Raw genomic sequence first — 24,639 nt, forward strand, 5'->3', positions numbered from 1 at the left:
CTCAGCCTACTTACTAGGAATTCCACTCTGCTTCTGAATAAACATGATTAAGATGGTACTGTTAATTGGAAAAAAGTTTCACTGAAAGAAATGCGACTGGCCACTAAATCTATACTGTTAAATCAAGGTATTGTTATAATAGCCTCTTTCATGTCTTTTGGATTGCTCATCTTAAAAAAAGAGGAGCTTTAAAATACAATCCTGTGCGCATCTACTCAGAAAGAGACACTGCACTGAGTTCAGTGTGACTTTCTCCTAGTTAAGTGTGAATCAGGCTGCAGCCTGACACTGCTGATATGTCTGTGCAGAAGTTAACCCAACTGAGCTCAATTGGGTTTACTCCATGGAAAGTTTGCTATGTTAAGCACCTTGTGTGAATATTTCATCTTAACCTGAGGAAGGGTTATGTGGAGCTGAAAACTTGCTTATATTTTCAGGCTACTAGAAAGTTAATAGATCCATATGTAAGTCTGCATGCAATGCGTAAGGCAGTATCTTAACAGAAAAGTATTATGAATACTGAAGTAGAGTTGCTGGTTTTCCAAATTTTCTTCCTAAGAGCTATAGCAAAATGGATTTGTACTGCTGCTAGGCTGCTGGAGCTCATGGCCCTTGTCATACATGTAATAATGATAAGAAAGCCAGTCACTGGGATAAGAACACTCTTGATCATCTTGGACATACGGATCAATGTCTTTCCCCAGAACATAAGTGGGAGAAAGCCTCTGCAAAACCACAGAACCAAATTGATAGGTCAGCTTCCTTCGGATTTTAATGATTTCCCCTGTCCTTCCATAATTCCTCAGAGCTCTGGCCATTTTCTGGTATGTCATGGTCTTCCGGTTTCCTTTGCGTTCCCCCCACAGTTCTGCCAGTTTCTCCTTGTTTTTGGAAACAAACTGGAAGATGCCATTGGGCTGATCTATCCACTGGATGCAATTGGCCATGTCTGGATTCTGCAGAGATTCGTGAAGGTATTCAAATAGGCGCAGTTTTTTCCTGCCTGTAAGGAAGAGAAAACAAACATAAAGCAAGTTCTAAATGGAACTTTTCATAATGTTTCTGAGTATAAACATTTTTATGTTTATGTAAGTATAAACATTTTTATGTCTACTTTTTATGTAAGTTGTGCTGACAGCACAAAGATTTATCAGTTGCTTGGTTGAGGCCTGGTAATGGGCAATGCTTAACTGTCCATTTAGAACATCTGTGGAAGCCCTTCAAACTGTGGGCCAGGTTCTGCCTGGCTGGCTGGCCCATCAGTTCTACAGGGCCTTGCAGGAGGCCTCTCCAAACAGGCCTTCAAACAGAAAAGGAGTCACTGCTGTTATCTCTGCCCTCTTAATTGGCACACTGAGCAAAACAACCAGGAACTGGACAACATTAAGGTGGTGGTCCTGCCCTCTGACATCAGGGATGTGAGCCCACCACTCACAGCATTTGGCCAAGAAAGAGATCAGTAGGGAGTCCTCAGACTGCCCCTCCCAGGTTGCAGTTTGACACTCCTGGTTCACTTCATTGGTCTTCATTCACTGGGTCAGGACTGCTCATTAGGGCTAAAGGAAACCTGCTGTAAACCAGCCAGAGAGCCTTGGCTGCCGGACAGTATAGAAATTAAAGATGGTGGTGGTGGTGGTGGTGATGATGATGATGGAAGAACCTAGCTCTGAAAAGGTTGATGAAAGAGTGAAGCATTCTTTATTAGGGATCCCAAGTTCCTCTCAGACATCTATGAGAGCCAGTGAGGTGTAGTGGTTAAGAGTATGGGACTGGGACTCAGGAGAGCTGGGTTCTAGTCCCCACTCAGTCATGGAGCCAACTGGGTGACTTTGGGCCAGTCACAGACTCTCAGCCCAACCCACTTCACAGGGTTGCTGTGGTGAGGATAAGACTGAGAGGAGGATAATTATGTAAACTGTCTTGAGTTCCTTAAAAGGAAAAAGAGCTGGAATATTAATATAATAAATCATCTATAGTTTCCAGGATTAATGGGAAAAGGAAATAAATGTTAATCCAGTTTCATGCTATCTACTTTAATTGTCATTTATGAGTGCTCTTGAAACAACAGAATGATGTGGAAAACACAATGGCAATATCGAAAACCCCACAAGTTCCCCCTCCTGGCAAGAGTAAGGAATAGCAGCTTTAAGGAATGACCTTTCTTGAAAAAGCCATGGGGTTTTCCAATTCTAGCATAAAGTTGTCCACAACAGTGGTTCTGGTGGACTCCCAAAAGGGGAAAAATTGATTCTTCTAACTGAATTTCTGTGGGTGAAGCACGTGTGAAATATAAACATGTTAACACAAGTGAGGAAAATAAAAACAAAGCCAAAGTCAAAACAAGGAAAACAAACAAGCAATAAAATTTTAAATCTGTAAAAAGTTAGACATATAATACATTACAGAACAGAAATGAACCTCCAGTTATCTTTGATAGATCTAAAAACGTAATACATTTCCCCTAACACCAATGAATGCATTCATAAAAAAGGGGGAACAAGTTTCAAAGTGTTTCTCAAACTAAAGCAGTGGATGCTTGTGAGCATCGGGCTTTTTACACACCTTTGCTGCCTTTTTGCGGTACAGGAGTAATACACACCCCTTGGCTTTTCGGAATAGGCTGCAGGCTGTGGTAGACAGCTCCATCTGGATACAAGTCTGTTTCAGGATTCTTGCAGAAGTGATGGCAGCGTAGCAAGGAAACACGAAAGGGAGTGAAGTCAAAACTGGTCCTCTAGAATTCCATAGTCAGAAAATAGGACTGAAAATGACCAATTGCATAAATACTGATCTTCTCTTTTGTGTGTATAAAAGAGGAGAATGTGTGCAAATCCTTTTAGACCAGGAACAGAATCAGGATGAGTTGGGAACAGGGATGTGCACATGCCATTAAATTCATCTATCTTTATATTGTAAATTGTCAGGCTTCTTTTGTGGCATCATTGCTTCTTGAAGGAAGTGCGGGGACTAGGGAGGCATGAGAAATTCACTTCAGCAAGTGTCTCAATGACACTATTAACTTCATTTTCTTAGGATGAGTGGGTCTTGGATAATTCATTTTTCATATTTATATACCACTAAAATTGGTATTATTGCATTGCATTTATATCCCACCCCTTGTGAGAAACACAAGGCAGATGACATATTTCCTACTCCATCAAAACAATAACCCTGTGAGGTGGGTTAGGCCGAAAGTGAGTGGCCAATAGTCACCCAGAGAGTTTCATGGCTGAATGGGGACTAGAAACCAGATCCTCCAGTAACCTGGTCCAGCATTCTCACCATCAAGCTACATTGGTTCACAACAAATACACTATTTATAATAATAAAATTCCTATGTAGTTTCCATTTAAAGGTTATGATCACAGTTATAAAATATTTTTTTAATTCCAATTCCAATAATAATATAGAGTAGTAGAAAAGCAGTAAAATGGAGCAGCAAGACTGATTTAATTATGAGCAATAGATACCCAATGTGGGTAGTATGTTGGACTGGGGGCCATAAAGCTCACCGGGTGACTTTGGCAAGTTACTCACTCTCTACAGGGTGGGTGTTGTGAAGATAAAAATGGGGTGGAGGAGAACTCTGTAAGTCACTTTGGGTTCCTTGCAAGAGGTTGGGATAGAAATGAAATTCAGTGGTGGTGGTGGTGGTGGTGGAAAGCTTAGGTGAACAAATATGTTCTGAAAGCTGCCATGTTTCTGCATGCCAAAATGCCTGAGGGTGAGTTCCCCAAGGTGTGGCTTCCACTGACACCAAGAAGGCCACCTGGTGAGGTGTCACCCTGCAACATTTTGTTCCTTCTGGAATGACCAGCAAGGCCTCCTCGGACAATCCGAAAGGACACTTGGGTATATCTATAAAAGTAGTCCTGTTTCCAAGTTGTTTAATTTATGTTTATACTGAACTTCTAAATGAACTAATAAACCAAGCCATGTCAGCGAAAGAAAGAAAGAAAGAAAGAAAGAAAGAAAGAAAGAAAGACAGACAGACAGACAGACAGACAGACAGACAGACAGACAGACAGAAAGAAAGAGTGCCATTACATTTTATTCAAAAAATGCAATGTTTGATTTGTTCCCAAGTTGTATGGAGCTTTGCATAACAACAGTGGGACCATGAATGTGGCTCAGTAGCTAATGCAGCCAGTGCATTTTTTTTAACCACACACCTTTTATGAGCAGAGCTGGCTGCCCCTGTGAATGCTGCAGCCCCTGCATTCAGCACCAGCGTCTGGATCAGGCCCAAGGGCAGTTCCACTTAGATGATGATTAATCCTAAGTATCCTTACTAGAAAGTAAATCCCACTGAGTACAGCAGGGGTCCCTTCTAAATCAGTCTGCATAAGATTACCTGTTTAGTGAGGACTTCTACACTCACTAATGATTACATTTCCCCAGAATAAGTTCCCAGTAACAGAATTATCCAATACAGATGAATCAGCAATACTTTTTATACTCAGCTTCTTATTAGGACTGATTCTATCAGGACAACATAACAGTATTTAAGAAAAGCCATTTTCCTATTGTAATACTGCATTTCACTTACGATTGCATTTCTCCAGCTATAAACTGTTTTTTCTGTGGAAGTTTCTGCTAAGTGACTTGCATTTGCTTGGAGAGGATGATGATGGTAAGTCGGGCAGTTTTTATAGCTTTCTTCAGGGGAGAAAAAAACAGATACATGAAGAAGCAAAATGTAGATGAGAAAATGCTCCGGAACATGCTTCTGAAACTATTTTTAGGTGAGAAGCAAGAAGGACAATGTGATGTGAAAGTACAGGGGATTACAAGCAGCATATGAAGCTGGCTGGAGGCCCCATACAGTTCCGTGAATGAGGCAGGGCAGTTGTACAAGAAAGGATGTGTTTGAAAGCCCTCTCAGTCCAACTGAACTGTGGGGACCATTTCTGGGCATATCCAATTATGAGTAAAAACATGTGGAAAATCTAGGGCCTCCAGGTGCAAAGAATGTCCAAACCAAAATAGGTGCTCCCATTCAGATGTAAACATTCCGAGTCCAACGCACTCATCTGCTGCACAGCAGAATCAAACTAGTTTGCAAGCCTAGTTTGCAGGAAGTGCTTAAACCAGGGTTTTCTTGTTCTGATGATTGAGTACTGTGGTTTAACAAAGCACAATATTTGCTCTGTATGCTAAGGGGAGATAGACTATCTTCGAGCAACTCACTTTTCCTGTGGTTTGTTGTGGCGCAACCCCCTTGTGACAACTGAACCATCTACACCAGCCTTCTGTCTTCCTCTGAGCTTCGTCTTTCCTTCCAGGGACTGATTTGTGGTGTCACAGAAGGGAGAACCACGGTGGCATGTGGATTATACTGTTGGACGGGGGCCTGGGGGTTCTGGGTTCTAGTCTGCTTGACTATGGAGCTCACCGAGTGACTTTGAGCCAGCCACTCACTCTCAGCCTAACCCACCTAGCAAGGTTGTTATGCTGATAAAATGGAATGGAGGAGCTATGTAAACTGCCTTGGGTTCTTTGCAAGAGGAAAGAAGAGTAGGATACAAATGCAACAGTAAAAATATACAGGGAACCAGGTTTAAAGATCTAGTTTGGAAATTGGCCTCCTTGTGACTGAAACTGGCAATAGAGGAAATGCAGGACTGGTGGGCACAGCTCCACTCATTCCCTCCGTGCAATTACAGTCATGTAGGACTGACAAACATGTTTCAGTTTTAGAGAAACTCGGGGCTACACTGCATGGCAGGTGGATCTAGAGGGAAAATTGGGGAAGGGCCAACCCCCTCCCCCACCCCAGAATGTTTTGGTTTATAGTTATTTCCAATGTTTTGGAATGAGGAAGAGCTGTACAAAAGGTGGGGAACAAAGCAAATGAATGGCGGTCAAGGGTTGAAGCTATCTGGGGAACCTCATGAGGCTAAACTGGGAACCAAGTGGGCTTGATTTGACCCTCAACATTTTTGGTAGACCTGATTCGATCAAGGCAGTGTAGTATAATGGCTGTTGGACTCAGGCCAGGGAAGCCTAGGTTCAATTTCCCATGCATGCTATCCTTGGATGAAGGGCACAGTAAAAATTTAGCAAATAATTTAAATATAAATGAATGAATTCAGTACAAATATTTACCCTTTCTACCTAGTCACTTATCTGGTGCACTGTTTTGCTCCTAATGTAATTTACCGAATATTGTTATGCTGAATGTATTGGACTGGAGGCAGGTTGTCAATGCAGCCCATTGATGTATATCCTGGGATTTAGAAATAATGGGCCACGGCAGACAATCAAAACTGGAATGGAACTGTTTTATCTTTTTACCTGTTCCGTAATCAAAGTCACCCTCAGAATTGTGTTGTAACACCTCCAAGGCGTCTTCAAGAGCTTGTCCTAGCAAGTCCTGGTCTGTAAAACTCTGCAACAATAGACACCTTTACTTCCAGCTTTGCAGATGAAGTGCAGCAAAGAGAACTAGATGAAATAGCCGAGGCATGCAGGGAGCAGTCAAAAGGCTAGGAACGGCTTAGCTAGAGTATCCGAGCTAAACTAGACGAAGCACCATTTTTTGGATGAACAATTGCATAGAGGATTTTTAAAAAAAATGTGAACAAAGCTAATCCGGGTAAGGAGGAAACTGAGACACTGGCCAAGAAGGAAGGTTATCTTGTTCCCCACCGGAGTCTTGATCCAGATGTGGGGAGAGCTGTACACCCACTATTTACTTTTTTTAAAAAGTAAATATTTATAAAATAAGTGATTAATTAGCAATGGAGTAAAATCATGGGAACAACTATCTGGGAACCAGTGATCCTTTAGTCTTATCTAGGAATGGCCAAATCTGTCAATTTCTACAAAAGTCCACATTTTCTCACCTTGGAGTCTGTTCCATGCCAGCTCAATGTAGATATTTTCCCCCTCATGGATAAAAATCCATAAATATTTTTCAAATGTGCATGTGTTCCATTGAGCAAAGTGTATTTAGAAATTGATGCACTGGGATTTTCTTCACATCCATGGTGAACACATTTTTTCCTTTTATGGACCACATCACAAGTCTGGGAGTGTATGTAATACTGACCACAAATCAGCTAAAAATGCGTAACATTTTAGAATCCTGGCTATTTAAAAAGCTACAAACATAACTATTTTATCTATCATGGAATTGATTGAAAATCCATTATCAATTCAATTGCAACATACCAAAGAAAACTGTAAAATTATCTTCAGCTTTTTGTAGTAATTTTAATAAGGCTTTGCTTTGTTGTTATCATACCCTAGTTCAAAAATGACTGAGCATAAACAGCAGGTACCTACCATTATTAAAACCAATTCCAGATCTTCAGTCTAGGTTGCTCCTATCAAAGAGTACAGTAAGAAAGATAGCAGAAACAAGTTTGGAGAGAAGCGAGATAAAAACAGTTGGAGAGGAAGAATATAAGAAATCCATTTAGTGATCAGCACTAGTCCTATCTATATCAATCTACCTTCATGATTATTTTTCTAGCCTGTTTCATTTTATCAGCAGGCTGGAAAAGCAGAATGTTTATTTTTTAAAGTTGATTTGTACCATAATGCTATTTCACCTATTAGTTAAAATTTTAATATAAAAACTACTTTAAAATTATTTTAATGCTTCCTTTCCAGTCTGAATACTTTTACCATCAGGTTATTTTAATTGCTTTAACCAGTCTTTTTTTTTAGCACTAAAATAAAGCTTGAGCCTAACCCTTTAAAAAGCAATTTGTAATGCCATCTAAATAAGACTGCATTTAGTGCAAGCTGAATATCTTGCTAAGCTAGCTAGCTAAACTTAACAATCTAAAAATAAAGCAAGGGTTTTACTTTACTAAAAATTTGATTGTGGTCCACCATAAGTTAATTCAACTGTTAATACAGATCAGAATTACACCCTGAACATATTGTGATTATAATATTCAAATACTAGAAAAGAAGGAGTGGAACAAGTAAAGCTTTATATTCAAGATACATTTTGATTGTATTGATCACTTACATAGTAAACAATACATTTAAATATATTAATTGTTATAAACTCTTCCATGTGCCTTCTGGAATTTTGGAGGGCTCATCACAGCAAAATACTTTATAAACATGGAAGAGTTTGAAAAGTATGTTGTGAGATAGAGTCAGGGAGCTGGAGGGAATCCCGCAAGCTCTCAAGATCAGCTTTCCAGATGAGTGCCCTTCAGATGTTGGAGGGCATATGGATGGAGAAAGCGGTTCTAGATTGTGGCTCTAAATCCATGAAGAAATCCAGACCAAAGAGCAGCTGCCTTCCCTTAACCTGGCACTCTCCAAACACACTGCCACTATAGCTCCCATCATCCCTTGCCAGCATGGGTATTGCAGTCTGGAGGTCATCAAGGAAGACAGGTCTTGAGAGCTCTAAATGAGGCAACAATCATAAGGCCTGCAGCAGGTACTGTGAAAAATTTAAAGTAATGTTTGGTGCTGCGTAAGGTACTGCAGCTGCACCTTCCTAAGCTCATCTTCTTCAGTGCCCTCAAAGCTGAAGCTGCCCAAGCATTAGCAGCAGCACTTTGGGAGCAGCTGACACAGGCAACAGCCGGAGGGCCAAGTAGCTGGATCTTGAAGCAAACCCGTTGCCAACACTTACCTAGCAAAGGCCACCCGCTTGAACAACACAGAACCTGCTCTAAGTCAGCAAAAAGAGTATGTATGGTTACCAACGATGGGGCTGCATTAAGTAGTACATTTTGAGGAAGTACATTATTTGGGGATTTCTCATTAAAATAAAAGCTGCAGCACACTGCAGCCTTAGCTTTTAGGGTTTTTTTTTTTTCAAAGCCACCTTTTTATGGACGAAGGAAAAAAGGAAGGACAAATAGAAAGACTCATACTGAGAAGTATGAAAGGGAAGCAATGAGTCTGCAGTGCAGGAAAGAGGATTTAAGGATGCAATCCTATGTATGTTTAGACAAAGTGCCCCAAGAATTAGGAAGAGCCTAGATGTTCAAGTGTCCCACTAGGCTACTCCATGCCTTTAACAGCATCAAATAGGGAAACTACATAGGTTTAGTTTTTCCCATTACTTATCTTCAACCTAAGTAAAGCTTCATCTGCTGCTTTTCTTTGAACAAGATTCATCCATTTAGGCCTTTTAATGTCCGTCCATTTTAATGGGAGAATTAAATGCATGTTCCAGAGCAGTCTTTACGGGCAGACTATGCTTGACAGAGAAAAAAAGATCATACAGCTTCTAGAATGTTCCAGCCAGCACAATTGGCTGGGGAATGCTGGACTTGTGGGGTAGTTTATCTGCCTAAGCATGCAACAGAATTGCATTCTAAATGTGTTTAATGCTTGTTTCTCTCAGACATAGAAGCAAGGTCAGGAAAGGAGGATGACAACCCTAAGGAGAACTTTCTAACTGTAGCAGCAGAAAGGTGAAATGGATGTTCAACCTCCGGTAGTAACACATTCATAGGATTACACTGTACCTTCATTTTTGTTACAAGGCTATAGCCATGTTCATGCAAGCTACCTATTACTGCATAGTGTGTGTGTGCGCATGAGAGAGAGAGAGACTGACGGACTGACTGACGGACTGACTGACTGCTGGCCCCATTAACATATAACATCAGAACTTGTGCAAGAGAATCCAAAACAGCAGGTCTTTTAGATGCTAAATGTTTTTTGCTGTGCTGTCTAACCCCTTAACAACCCATAGATTTGGGTTTGCATCTCACACTGACAACCTTCCATCAGCCTGCTTGGGGTTCTCTACTGTTGGAAATTACTTCTCACGTCTATAATTTTCAGATCACTCCATTTAAGTTTGACATGAAAGCAGCTCATGCAATGTTTTATTTATTTATTTATTTATTTATTTATTTATTTTTGGATTTATATCTTACCATTTTCCTACAAAGGGCTCAAGGCAGCTTACATCATTCTCCTCCTCCATCTTATCCCCACAACAACAACCCTGTGAGGTGGGTTGGGCTGAGAGTCTGTGACTGGCCCAAAGTCACCCAGCTGGCTCCATGGCCGAGCGGGGACTCAAACCCAGGTCGTCTGAGTCCCAGTCCCATGCTCTTAACCACTACACCACACTGGCTCTCTTGACTAATCATAGCATAGTTAACCCTTAACTTGCAGCCATAGCATGCAAACTGTAATGCAAGTTATCTGAGATAAAAGCTGAATTTTCTGAGTGTTATGGTAAAATCCATGCCAAACATCAGCTGGACAGTTCAAAACCAAACCATATTTTGGTTTTACTGAAACTCCAATTTCCACCAACTTGAAGCTGGCACAAGAGACATGTGCTTAGAATGAAAAGTTTGTAAGCCAAGGTATATAGTTGAAGCACCAGAATGGAGCTCACAGTTATTCTAAACAAAAATCTGCACCTGGTTACCCCAAACTTTGTTCAGTGGAGGGAGGGGAATAATATTGTCATTGCTGTTGTTAAACAATCGGGAGTCAGAAATCCTTGCCAAATCTACTGCATATTGCCCAGTAGTCCTACCATTAGACTGAGAGATGTACCTTCTGCCCACATTTACCTCAGATCAAACAAAAGTTTTGTAGTCCGTACACCTATTAGCTGCCAGGCCATTGAGTTCCACTGAGACAAACTGTTTATGCTCAAGTAAGAATGCATACCAGTTGTTTAATATTTCAGGCCTACCTATCTATAGAAATCTAAAGAATCATTATTTGCACTGTAATATTCAGGAACTCAATCAGTTAGGCTAACTTTTATTTGATTAAAAAGGCCAGCCTGATTCATTTGGCACAGAGTTAAAAAAGAAGCTATTTTTAGTACAAGTAGTTGCAAAAACCATGCATGGCAGGCTCCATCTTGGGGGAGGCATTCTAGCTTCTTTGATCAAGTAAGGAATGCTTCTTCTAAGATGATGCCAACTGCCACACTTGTATGTACCATCTACATACAAAGTAAAGAAGCTTCTTCCCCTTTAGAAAGATTGCTTTGTTCATGCACAATTTTAGCAGAGTTTAATTGATTAAAACACATATGATTCCTCAATTATTATTTCTTGAACCAGCCTTAATCCATATATTTTAAAGCTACAAATTGCTAACGTAAATTGTGAATGCTGCACTTTCTTAAAACAAAACCAAAAAAAAAAAAAATGCAATGCAACATCAGCTCCTTCATCACTTCTCGTTAGTCTGAGCTTCCTATTCTTCTAGACTGGTTCAAGGCCATTGCTTGTAGGTCCAAGGAGGTCCTGCATGTGCATCAAAGGGCAGCCTTGGAGAGACTCTAGGAGGACATGGATGGGAGGTGTGCAACACACCAGGTGTGCATACACGCTCACTGATACATATCAACCCCGTGGAAGACTGCAGCCCCTTTCAAGGATAAATCCCCCCCAGTAGTAATTCTTAGGCAACTGCTTTTCTGGCCCCATGTAACCCAAGGCGGTGCCCTCCGTTGGGAAGTCCCATTGAGAAGGGAACACTTGAAAACCGCAACAACGAGGAAGAGATCTACACGTACCAAAAATCCAACAAAATGCTTGTCTTTTTCAAAGATGCTGAGAGCATCATTTCATAAACCAAAATAAAATGTACCTAGCCAAGCAGATTTGGGGTTCATTATTAATCAATTAAAAACACTTACTTGAATGAAGCACTTCATTTAATGACATATTTGGCTGTAAAGCATATGCATCTAAATTTCAGATAAATCTGAAAAGAGGTTGCACATAAGGAAATCGGCATGCTTTACATTAAAAAGACAAAGCATTTTACAATGGAATTGTATGCATATTTATTCCATGCTCTTACCGCCAGAAAGGTTGTGCATAAATTTGCAGAAAGGTTTGCTTCCAGGTAAATGCTACTGGATTAGTATTTCCTTATTTCAAAAATCTTGTTCTGATCTGGTGAAATTCCCTGCCAAATATTTTCAAGAAATAGCGTTAAGCTGCAAACCTTACACATCCATACTAAGGAGAAAGTCAGTGGGACTTCTATCTGAGTAATCATGCACAGGATTGCATCTGTGTGCAGAGTGGTGGGTAGTTATCTGGTGAAGAGTGTGAGACTGGGACTCGGGCAACCTGGGTTCTAGTCCCTGCTCAGCCATGGAACCAACTGGGTGAGCTTGGGCCAGTCACAGACTCTCAGCCCGACCTACCTTGCAAGGTTGTTGTTGTGGGGATAAGATTGAGAGTAGCAGGAGGAGAATTATGTAAGCCACGTTAAGTTTGTAAGAAAAGCACAAGATATAAATCAAATAAATAAAGATTGTACCTATTCTGCAATGCAGAAGCAGTTCACAAATGCATTATGTTATTTATTTTACCATTTCCATCATATTCTTGGAGCAGCATTCAAAAAGTTAAAATTACAAAACATGCAAGCAAAAACCTCAAAACATCATATCACTCAAGAGAGATACAAAAGTGGCCAGTAGAATTAAAATGAAACACCAAGTGTCAGAAAAGTGATATGAAGAGGATTAAGAAGACTAGGAATTTTTTAAAGCCTTTAGCTTAAATGATGTGTTTCAGGCCGGCTTCTCTGGGGAGAGCATTACAAAGTCAGGATGCCACTACTAAATAGGCTTTTTTCCATGTTGCTACCTCCTACACCTTAATTTATGAGATCTGATGTAACATTTGGTCACTCAACAATTGATGGCACCCAAGTAAACACACAAATGGAATTTACAGAAATGCATTGACCTGATTTGCATGACAAACTAAGTCATGGCAGGTTGTCATTGCGGGCTGCTTCAAGGTAGTTTAATGTGATGCCAGACCCCAGACTTCTTTTTAATGTGTGTTGTTTTTGATAAACAAGTCAACCTGAAAACCTATGTCTTCTTGTTTTGAGCAACTTGTTTTTCAGGGTAGCTTGCTCTGATATCCAAACCCAGCAGGGAAACTTCACTGTGGGTTGTCAGGAATGACTACAAAAATGCCTGGCAAGACCAGCAATTCCCCTCCTCCCTCTTGCAATTTTGCTAGTGCCACTGCTATCCTCTCTCATCCCTTGTCAGCGATCTCCACCCCGTGGTCCTAAAAATCAAGAAGGATGCACACAGAGTGTGTCTTTCACATTTCCCCCACAGTTGCACATTTGAAACCTTGCTGCTAAGAAATGTGTGATTCCCCCATGATTTATTGTTCTGAATATATTTACCAATCCAGTGCACTGCTCTGCCTTGAATTTTACTAGTCCTTATCAGTGTTCTGTAAGTCTCGTGTATATCTGACAGCGAACAACAGAAACCAGTGTAGGGAAACAGCGAACATGAAACAAAGGCAAGCCAAAAGTGGCTGACCAGCTGCAGGAGGAGGAGCTTTTAGGTGGGTGCAATTATTTCTCTAGTACATGGACCAATCTTTAAAAAAAAGGTAAGGATGAAACTGGAAAAAGAAATTGACAAGGGCATTGCCAAAAAGGGGCTATCAACATGCCAAGCTAAACACTGTACAAGCAGTGTTGCTCTCCTGCCAACTGGCACAATTCCTCAAATTAAATAGTACAGATTTAAGCCTTTATATGAAGTTTATATTAGTTGCCTCGGAAAGAGAAATGACTGCAATCAGTACGCCCAACCTTGCCACACCTCCCTAGAATTACCCCTCCCCTCAACAATAACCCTACCTAATTATTAACAACCAGGGACTGCAAGAAATGCTAATTTACAAACAAGCAAACAAACAAAAATCCACAAGAGGCAAAAGTCAAGAAAGGGGAGGGAGGAAACAGCAGAGAGGAGAAGGAAAGAAGGAGTGTGATATCTGAGTATTAGATGTTACATCCCCTCACAGATCAAGTTTACCATCAAACAGTTCCAGGAAAATGATCCAATTACTTACATACTATTTTCTTGTGTCTAGTCTGTTCAATACAACTTCCCCTTTTACAGCCAGGGCCACAAGTTCATCATTTTATATGTGGTGTAGAGGGGGACTTCCAGCACTTGAGGCCACTATGGCTGCCCTAGAATCCAAAGCCTGGGTCCCTCTCCATGCATCCATTTCACAGACTGAATAAGCCTCTCAACAAATTATGGGTAAAGAAACCCAAAACATGTCTCCTTGCCTTGTAACATGGCGCTTAGGTTTCCTCTGATCTTAAACATCACTAGCATTTGATATGGTTCAGGGTGTTCAGACCTTAATACCATCTTAAAACAGGCATTTTTTGTCTAAACACGCATTGAAGCCTGTCTTTAGGAGACTGTTCCAGAGCTGGAGGGTGGCCCAGAGGCGAAGGTTTTGATTTCCCTTTCTGGAGCCATTGACACGGCTATGAGTTTGGATGTGGGACTTAAGGTCCAATTTCTTTCCCACCATGCACCTGCTGCCCATGGTACCTGCCCAATGGGGTCAGAAAAGTGGCCTTGGATTACTCTCAGGAGTTCAAAAGGGAGTGTTCCAGTGGCTGGAGTGGGGAAAGGCCAGTATATGAGACATTTTGTGACTTTTCAGCCTGGGAGCACAACCCCTCCGGACAGCCTCGGAGGCTGTCCCACAAAAATAAAAAGTTGGACACAGTGGTGAAGATCACCTCTGTCACTCCTCCCACCTCGCTGGCCACAGTCCATCAGGGCATTAGACTCCAAGATAGAAGGCTTTCTTCTAACAAGTGGCAATCCAGTTGGGCTGCACTCGAAATCTCTTAGATTTTAGACATTATGGCTATTTGGAGATATTTTGCCTTTATATTTTTCTCTTTATTTTATCCTTTTAGTTCTCTGTAATCAACCCAAAGAACATTGGTGATTTGGATGAATTAAAAATATAATATAAAAATAAGAAGCACCCTTTTACATTTTAGCATTCTTTGGCATACTGCAAAGGTTTTTAAGGAGTTATATTATTGACTTTGTTATGTGATTTATCTAGATTGGTAATTCCTAAACAGTGTGGTAGTTAACTTAGTGGGCCACAAGGTATCCTCTAGACTGCTGTGAGAAAGAAGGCCAGAGCCAAACTCAAATAATAAAAAAACCCACCCACAGAGCAGTTGTGATGTCTCTTGATGTTTCACTGGTCTCTCCTTGGCTCTTTCCAACATCTGGAAGCAGCAAGACATCCACCCAGCCACCCACCCCACACACACAGATATTGGAACAGTCCGTCTTTCCTGATATGGATAAATCAACAGTACAGTCTGTCCTTGAAAGACACTTCTCCTTGCATGAGTCACTGCTCTGGAGTTTCCTCCACAGGACTCTCTCAGGCCAAAATGACAAAGGAGCACCTTGAAGAAAAATATATATTTCATCATATGTTCTTGTGGAGTAGATGCAGTGGCCAGCTAGGCATAGGCAAAAAAGAGGAAGTGCATCACCCAAAAAGAAGACAGAAGACAATCGCATGCTTTCCCTTCTTATAGTTCTTTGCCTTTAAACCTAACTTGGACCAGGCAGTTCTTCAGAAAGAGGACTTTCCTCTGTACGGTTGGACACATGGCCATATAACATGCAAAGAGCTACATTGGGCCAAATGAAGGGTCCATTTAATCCAGCATTCCGTTGATAAAGTGGGGATTCACAAGCAGGACATGAGTGCAATAGCATCTTACATGTTTATTTTATGTATATATTTCATTTGTATCCTGCCCAGTAGCCATGGCTCCCCAACAACTGGTGCACATAGGCATACCAGCACTGATACAGGAGGGAGCATATTTATTTATTTATTTATTTATTTATTTATAAATAAATATTTATAAATTTATTTATAGACATCAAGAGTAGTCACCATTGACAGACTAGACTAACCTTCTCCAACCTTGTACCTTCCAGACATTTTTGGACTGCAGCATCCAGAATTCCCAATCATGGCCCTGATGGATGGGAATTCTGGGAGTTGAGGTCCAAAGTCCTCCGAAGGCCACCAGGTTGGTAATGACCAGACTAGACCATGGCTAGAAATAGAGCGTTGGTGGCCAGAAAGTAGATCAGGATCTGCCGTGGTTTACAGATCTGCAATGGTTTCTGAATCCCAATGACTCAATGCCAGCAACAACAAAAAGTCTGTCTCATTCTGAATTAGGCTGCAGAAATAAAGAAAATAGGTAGAGGTTCCCAGGAAGATCATTCCAAAAGGTATGCTATGTATGACCATCAAGGAAAACACTTGGATTTGGATTAGATTGTACTTAATGCAGGCTAGGCTTACTAAGATCTGGATACACCCTGATGCTGGAGATGAGAGAGAACAAACATTTTGCATATCTTCTGCAGTACTTGTAAGTTTCAGGTGCTCAGTACTGAATGGGATCAATTTAATGTTGGGACAGCTCTCTGGGGATATCTTGAAGTCGTAATTGTTTCTGAAAATGTCAAAACAGTGATTTGCCACACTGCAGTAGCCCAGAAGACAGCAAGTCAGAAGTAGGTTAACCCATCATCAGTCAATGAGTGCTGTCTTGGAGTCTGGGATGCAGGACACTATGCTCAAACTGATCATCATGAGAAGAGCTAGCCTAGAGAAGGGACATTAATAGAGAACTGTTTACAGTTTTTCATTATGTACTGGAATGAAAGGGAATCTGCTTTTAAAAATCTGTCAGACCCTGAGATGCCACCCACAAAACTATTTGCTTTGGTGTAACAGACTTACCGCTGGCTTACATGTTCCTTCAAAAGTCTGGGTAACACACTTTTTAAGGCCGGAATCTTATCCACATTGACTTAGGAGCAGTAAATTCAACTTAACATAATAGGAATAACTTCTGAGTAAACATGCACAGAACTATATTATACAAGAAAGTTTGTCTTCAATTTAAATTTGAGGCAGGGAGTGTGTGCTTTCCTTATTAGAAATTTGGGAGCCCCTGGTCTTCAGATGGCGGGTAGGAGCCCACCCTTGGACGCTGTGATTTGCAACAGTGACACAGCTGCCATGCAAATATATATAGTAAAAAAGTTAAGGTCCCCAAATGCTTGTTTGGACTTATTGTAGGTCCCCATGAGTGGAAAGTTTTACTGATTTAGTAAACTCAAGATTCATTCCAGATACAGGACAAAGGGTTCTGCTATGATGCCAGTCACCTGATCACTGATTTTAATATGCCCCATCACAAACTCAGCATTACCAAAACCCTAAACAAAGGCCAGTTGGAAATGAAGCAGAGTTTTATCCACAGTGCTAGGTTTAAATGGAGCAGCTTTCTATACATTTATTAAATCCCACTTTTCATAATGTGAGGAACCCAAGGCAGCTTATGTTATCCTCCTGTCCATTTTACCCTCACAACAACCCTTTGAGGTAGGTTAGAGAGAAATTCTGTGACTAGCTTAAGGTCACCCAATCAGCTCCACATCATAGTGGGGACTAGAACCCAGATTTCCCAAGTCTCAGTCCAGCATTCTAACTACCATATCACATGAATCTAAAAAAATCCCAATGTGAGGGCAGGTTTTATATGCTTTTTAAAGGAAAGGAAAGGAAAGGAAAGGAAAGGAAAGGAAAGGAAAGGAAAGGAAAGGATATACAACTGCTGCTATGCTATATGGCAAACATCCCATCAGATAAGTGGGGACATGCGAAGAAAAGACACTGTCTCCACAGTCTGGCCTTTCTGTAACATTGCACTTAACCATGGACAAGGAAGTCAATGTCTTTCACTTATAAACATAGGCTCAATGGCTTGAATTTTAATTGTTCCACTCACTTCTCCCCACCCCTTTTGCTTTGATTATCATCTTGCCAGGTTGAAAGTTCTGGAGAATTTAAAAGTTTGCATACTGCTGGGGAAAATGTGTTGGCCTGTTCATGGTATTGCCCAAATAAAGATTTTGAAATTCCACTTACCTAAGATTTTTCACAGCCTGATGCCCTCCAGATGGGTTGAACTACAATGGTGGCAAGCTTCCCACCCTAGGGATATGTAGTCCAAACATATCTAGAGGATGCCAAATTGACAGAAGGCTAATATGCAATAAAGGTGAGCGTATCTTGAAGAAACCTGCACGATTGAATCTCTCTAGGTGTCTCTATATTTTGAATAAAGGTTATCATTACGTTATGATTTGGGTGCATTCGCCTGATTATTGACTCTGAAGATTGACTTTGTTGGGGAGGAACTATATAAGACAGGGGTCTCAAACTCAACTTACCTGGGGGCCGCTGGAAGTAGAGTCTGGGTGAGGCTGGGCCGCATCAGGTATTCACCATGGTGGTGGTGGGCCACTCATCCCACGTGGCTCCCAGAGGCCGGCACTTTGAAGGCCCCAGGGCCCCTCCCCCGTCCGTCCCGGCGCACAGCTTAGAGGGAACATTGCGCCCAGGGTAACAACTCACACAGGCGCGTGTGAGAAAAACGCACAGGCTGCACTATCACTAAACTTTGATATCGAGTGGGGGCCACAAAATATCGTCCCACGGGCCGCACTTGGCCCACGGGCCGCGAGTTTGAGACCTCTGATGTAAGAGAGCCAGTGTGGTGTAGCGGTTAGTGCTGGACTAGGGCTTGGGAGATTCTTGCATTGGGTTCTAGGCTCCTCTCAGCCATGAAGTTCAGTGGGTGATTTCAGGCCACTTTGACTCTCAGCCTAGCCTACTTCACAGGGTTATCATTGTGAAGATAAAATGGAGAAGAGCAGGACGATTCAGGTAGCTGCCTTGAATTCCTTGCAATAGGAAAAAGGATGGGCTACACATAGCTAGGGAAAGCTGGAGTTGTAGGACGTTTTCTGCCTAAACAAGCATAGGATTTCACGCTTATTCACAAAGGATTTCCCAACCTGTGAAGGAATCTGCCACTAGCTGGTATTACTCTTCATGGTTCTGCCATGCTTTTAATGTTTTGATTTTGTTAATCCTGTAGTTTATCTTATTTTTTATTTTCATATTATATTCTATGAGGGACTGCTCAGGCCTCAATTCTATGTATGTTTAGACACAAATACACCCTACAACTCCCAGCAATTGTGAGGATGACGTATGTGGCCTTCTTCCACCTCTTCATGTTATCCTCACAACACCCACCTTGTGAGGTAGGCTAGGCTGAGAGTCTGAGACTGGCTGGCAGGATGTAAGAAATAATATAATAAGATTACAAATGATTAGATTAGCAATAAAGCAGCAAGGAAAGTTGCAACACTAAAATATCAGCAGATCAAACAGTGATTAAAATGCAAAATTCCAAAGATACAAGAACAGCACAGAAATATCCTACAATAAAATATTCTAAACAATTTGAAATGAAAGCATAAACAATCCACCAGAACCAAAGATGAGCCACATCAAAGAAAAGCAATGAAGCATCAGGAAACAGCTCTGTGTTCAGTTCACTTCTACAAGGTCATTTTGACTGACATTTAAACAGCTGTGACTCTTCAGAGAAGAGGAAGAGAAAAAGCTAGAGATAATTATAAACCCCAAGTTGCAGTTATTTTGTGGAAGTTAAAGGTCCTTTTAAAAGAAAGGGTCAGGAAGACTTCCACAGGAACTGTGTTAGTGGATTTTCTACTACCTAACTTTCGGATTACATCCAGCCACCAAAAAATATGGAAGTGAAGAAAGAACAAGATAAAAATCTGCTCTGGTCTCTAGCACACAAACAAATCTGGATTCAACCAAATACATTTATTTATTCTTAATTAGCCTGTTTCCTGTTGATGTAAAAGCCAAGACTCCACTCCTATCAGCCTGCCTACTTCTTAAGATCTGAATGTTGAATCCTACTTATGGTAGAGACACAGATGGCTGAAATGGTGAAAGGGACCTTCTGCCTCAAGCACCTTTGTCTTGCTGCTTTTGGCCAGGCAGGCTTTTGTCTTGCTGAGCAGATGATGCTTGTTATGGTAAACTCTCTAGTGTTGCTGCTTTTATCTTCAGGGGCTCTCTTTACATTTTATGTTTCTATATTATATAGTTTTTGCTCTTTTTGTTATATTGCTAGTGAGCTGTGTGAAAGTTTAATTGTAAACTGCTCTAAGCTATGTGTTTTCACTAGAAGAGTAGAGTATGCATCTCTTAGATGCTGTTGTTCTTTTGGTTAAAACTATATTTAAGAAACATAATCTCCCTACAATCTTTTATTAGCAGGTCAAACATAACTATACCTGGTCAACTGTAGAGCTCAAAATGTGAAGTAGTTTGCTTTATTACTCTTCATGGGTGTGCATTTACCAATGAGTTCACTGGATCTGGGCCTCATTGCCCCATCCCTCTAGAGGCCCTGGAGATAGAGTGGAACCCTGAAGAAGAAGAAGAAGAAGAAGAAGAAGAAGAAGAAGAAGAAGAAGATTAGTAACACTCTAACCAAAAGGGTTGTATCCAATGTTAGTCCTACTTTGAATTGGTCCACCATAATGAATGCGGGCTTAGGCTAGGACTGTCACTGGATAGAATGCCAAGCTAGCAATGGAGAGAGTTGGAATATGTTTTTGAGGAATGCAGTACAGAAACATAGTATGTGGCAAGTTTCTGTTGGATATGAGCAAGTGTTGTGGCAAGAACAACAGCCTTTGGCCTTGCTGGCAATGATGACTCAAGTTATTATCCCATGTTATTGTGTTCTTAGCCAAACTTCTAAAAGCTGTAGAAATGGCAGCTTCAGCTTGCATTCTGTTTGACACAAAGAATCTTTGCTTGCTTGCTCTGATATGGAACTTTAAGGGAATGTTGTGAAACAAGAAAGGGTGAACACAGGTTTGCTGGGTATGTACATTCAAAAGAACATTACAGTTTATTCAGACATACAGAAAATACATGCAGCATGTAGGTAACCCCCAGAAGGGACTACAAAGATGGATTCTGTACAGGATATTTTTATAACCTATTACTTACATAGGCAGTTTGGAGGAGGATGGTGGATCAGGTAAGCAGTTTGATAGAGACACATGAGAGTAAAACAAAAGGCTTGAAAGGATTGAGATCAGGGACGCATTTCAGGACAGGCAGACATATCTAAGGAGTACCTGAGGAACAAGATTTGAGACATGGATTCTGATCAGACTAAGATCCTGCTTTAACAGGTCTGAAGCTGTTCTTACAGTGTCAGGCTTTCGACAGCCATATAATGGCAGAGGGTTTGTTCATTTTGTCCTGATGGTTGTCAGAAAGATTCAGTGCTTTAGTTATATTAAGGGTTTGCTACAATTAGGCCCCCACTGTTGCAACTGCTTTGGTGGGATTTCATTGAGTTTAAACATCCCTATGTGTGTAGTTCAACTATAGAAGCAAGAGTCAAGACATTACTGGTTGCTCCCTGCATCATTATATCTCCTCAGGGCTTCTAGCTGTAATTGATTAATTTGTGCAATTAATTATATTTTAATTGTAAATTTACTCCTGAATTGCCTGAGTCCCTTGTGGAAAAGACACCTGTGCAGCATGCTGTTATGCATATTTTGTCCAATGTCACTTAATCATAGTTAAGCGTGCAGTGGGTGCACATTTATTCAGATGTGAGTTTTCTATGAAGACACAAAAGGGTGGCCCTCTAGATGTTTTGGCCTACAACTCCCATGTTTCCTTACCATCGACTCTGCCAGCTGGGGCTTAATGTTACCACTAGGTCTGAACAAGGTCTAAAGGGATTTGGAATGTTTCTTGTGGCCAAAACAGGTGCCTTTGTTTTTTCTGTTCTTTAAATTTGATGTTGTTGTTGTTCAGTCCCAAAGTCGTGTCCAACCCATCACGACCCCATGGACAACATTCCTCCAGGTTTTCCTGTCCTCCACCATCCCCCAAGTACACCCAAGCACACATCAACCTCTCCAGTGACCCCATCCAGCCATCTCATCCTCTGCCGGCCCCTTCTCCTTTTGCCTTCAATCATTCCCAGCATCAAGGTCTTTTCCAATGAGTCCTTCCTTCTCATTAGGTAGCCAAAGTATTTGAGCTTCAGTTTTAGTACCTGACCTTCTAAAGAGCAGTCAGGATTGATTTCACAATGATAACCAAATTATTGGTTGGATCATACAGTATTGGTTATTACATCTGAGGTTCCTATTTTGTCTGACCAGCAGGAATTTCAAGTAGTCCCTGTCTGAATTGCTTCCTGTTTGAATTATCGTACTGTGGAAAAAGAGAAAGAGCTGGAGGAAAAAGAAGTTTAGAATATGACACTTGTTCTTATTTGTGAGAAGTGGAGTCAGGTGCAGTTCAGAGAAATCTAGTTTGCAGGAGAGGCTAGTAAGAACTTAGTTAGCTGGAGAAGGCTCTTTTACCTATCAAGAATTGTAACTAAACATATTTATTATTATTTATTTTATTTATTTTTATTTAAGAACTTTGAAGCAACTGTAGCCTATTATTTGAAAAGCAACACTTTATTTCCCAGCCTATACCATAAGAAGGTGTAGTAATGAAGGACTACAGTGACGAAACTAGAAAAGATCAAGGATTTTTCACTAGAGACCAAGGCCAAGATATCTGCATTATTCCCGATCAGTATGAGTGTGAAAGCTGCACAGTGAAGAAAGCTTGCAGGAAGAAAATGGATGCTGAAGGAAGCTATACCTGGACCAACAGAAACATTAAATCAATCCAGAGCTTTCCTTAGAAGCAAAACTGACAAAACTGATACCAGGGCACATCTTGAGAATGACAGACTCACTGGAGAAGACAACTGTGCTAGTGGAAATTGGTGGCAGAAGAAGAGGAAGAATTGAGATAGCTCAATTTTCTAAAGTCAGAACCTGGGATTCATAGGGAGTGAATAGGCGTGAGCTTAAGTGGACTTAGAAGGCCAGATACTGAAGATGAAACTCAAATACTTTGGCCACCAAATGAGAAGGAAGGACTCCCTGGAGAAGAGCCTAATGCTGGGAACAATAGATGGCAAAAGAAGAAGGGGATGGCAGAGAATGAGGTGGCTGGATGGAGTCACTGAAGCAGTCGGCGTGAGCTTACATGGACTCTGGGGGATGGTGGAGGACAGGAAGGCCTGGAGGAATGTTGTCCATGGGGTCGCAATGGGTCGGACACGACTTTGCGACTAACAACAAGGGCTGTTAAGGACAGGACACTTTGGGGAACGTTCACGCATAGGTCACCATGAGACAGAGACAAGTTGATGGCAGGTAGTAACATTACCACTGCAGAAAGCAGGGTACTGAGTTTTTTAGGTGCAAAGGGTGTGATTTGGTGGCAATGGTCAAGGGTGCAGTCCTATGGCCTCCTTACATTGACTGTAAAGGAGCCACAGCATCCTTTGGCCTCCCAACACCAAGGTCCTCTGATGTTGGTGCCAGACTTCAGCTGTTGAGCCCCTGCCCTGCCTCCTAATAGCTAGCACAGAAAGAGCCACTGCAGCTTTTTCTCAGAAGTGCACCTTGGAGAGGGGAAAAGGGGACATGCTGGTGATGGGGAGAAGAGAGGATGCTGGGGCTCCCTACCTACACTAATTTCCACCAGTGGCCCAGCCTCCTTCCACCCCTTCCACCTTGGCATTTTATCTAGATGGCCAAAAATGGCTGTCTAGATCAATTCCATAAGGCAAGGCACAGTGGCAGCTGAAAACTTTGGTGTATGTAAGTCTCCAAATTGGGAGGCTTATGTGGATCTAGGACAATGTCAATACAATTGTACTCTAAAGGCCTTATAGCTGAGGTTATATTCCCTAATTGTGGTTTTCCTTGGGAAGGTTATTAAAAATGTAGCAATGAGAGCTTTTTTGTAAAAGCAACACATGTAGGATAATCCACACCCTTTCATCAGGTGTGATGCAGCAGCAGGATAAGCGGTATATTGTTTCTCTCAGTTGTAAATTTTAGAAGTACAAGATTCATGGCTTTTACAGCATCTAGTAAGAATATAATCTAATAAGCACAGAAACCCAGGACTGTATAGAGCAAATGCCAAGCTATCAAGAATGCATTCTCTTTGCATATTCTGAGGTGGTGATTCCAGTCTTGTTGAGAAACAGGGCATGACATGGAGCATCTCTAAACATCTTTCAGTACAAGATGCATTGGATCAGTATGTTTTGTAAGGAATGGAAGACATAACCATATGCAGTACCCTACAAAGAGGATTAAATAAAAACATTTTCCCTAAGGCTTCAAGTCTTCTATTACATAGCTTCAGAAATCATTTTCGTGGAGCTAAGGCCAAGTAGCACTATATAACACCTTGTTGAAAATATCGTACTCATCATTCTAAAAGAATATATTTAATAATCCTTTGTTCAAAATTGAAGAAAACATTGCTAATGATGAAAGGAGGAAGGAGGAAATGGTCCAGGTGAGGGAATAGGGTTCAGTTTTTCCCTGGATGTTTTCCCCCAATCCATCACATATCTGTAGAGGATGCCTTCACACAGAGGCCAGTCAAATGACAACCAGAGAGAGAGGGAGGGAGGGCGGTGGGGGCGGCGGGACAGCTGGCACAGCTGAGAAAAGTATTGGCTGGGTTCAGAGGGCTGGTTGTAGCAGCTTCACTAGCTACGTGTCTTTTTCTGGGCAGAATTCAAGGTGCTGGTTATGACCTATGTAGGCCGATTTAGCTTTACTAGGGTGCCGGAAAGACCACCCTCTTCCATATGAGCCTGCCTGGTTGCTAGGATCTTCTGCAAACTTCAGCCTTCTGAAGTGTGTCTGTGATGACCCAAGAGAGGGCCTTTTTGGTGGTTGCTCCCATGCCATGCAACTGCCTCCCATGAAAGGCTTGGTTTGCTCTCCTTGCGGTCCTTCCACCAGCAGGCAGACAGCTTTATGTGCGAAGC

The 24,639-nt window shown here is 41.4% G+C and overlaps 1 protein-coding gene across 1 annotated transcript; it reads right to left on the reverse strand.

Moving 5' to 3' along the window:
- Positions 1-554: 554 nt before the first annotated feature.
- On the reverse strand, positions 555-7,466 carry SPIC (Spi-C transcription factor). Its single transcript, XM_044441073.1, has 5 exons — positions 7,461-7,466; positions 6,298-6,391; positions 4,550-4,659; positions 2,563-2,671; positions 555-1,003 (listed from the first exon to the last, which is right to left on the reverse strand). The coding sequence occupies exons 1-5, from the start codon at positions 7,464-7,466 to the stop codon at positions 555-557; spliced, it is 768 nt and encodes a 255-aa protein (XP_044297008.1).
- Between the last annotated feature and the right edge of the window lie 17,173 nt (positions 7,467-24,639).

This window comes from Varanus komodoensis, unplaced genomic scaffold, assembly GCF_004798865.1.
Source record: "Varanus komodoensis strain SLA01 unplaced genomic scaffold, ASM479886v1 scaffold39, whole genome shotgun sequence".
NCBI lineage: Eukaryota > Metazoa > Chordata > Lepidosauria > Squamata > Varanidae > Varanus > Varanus komodoensis.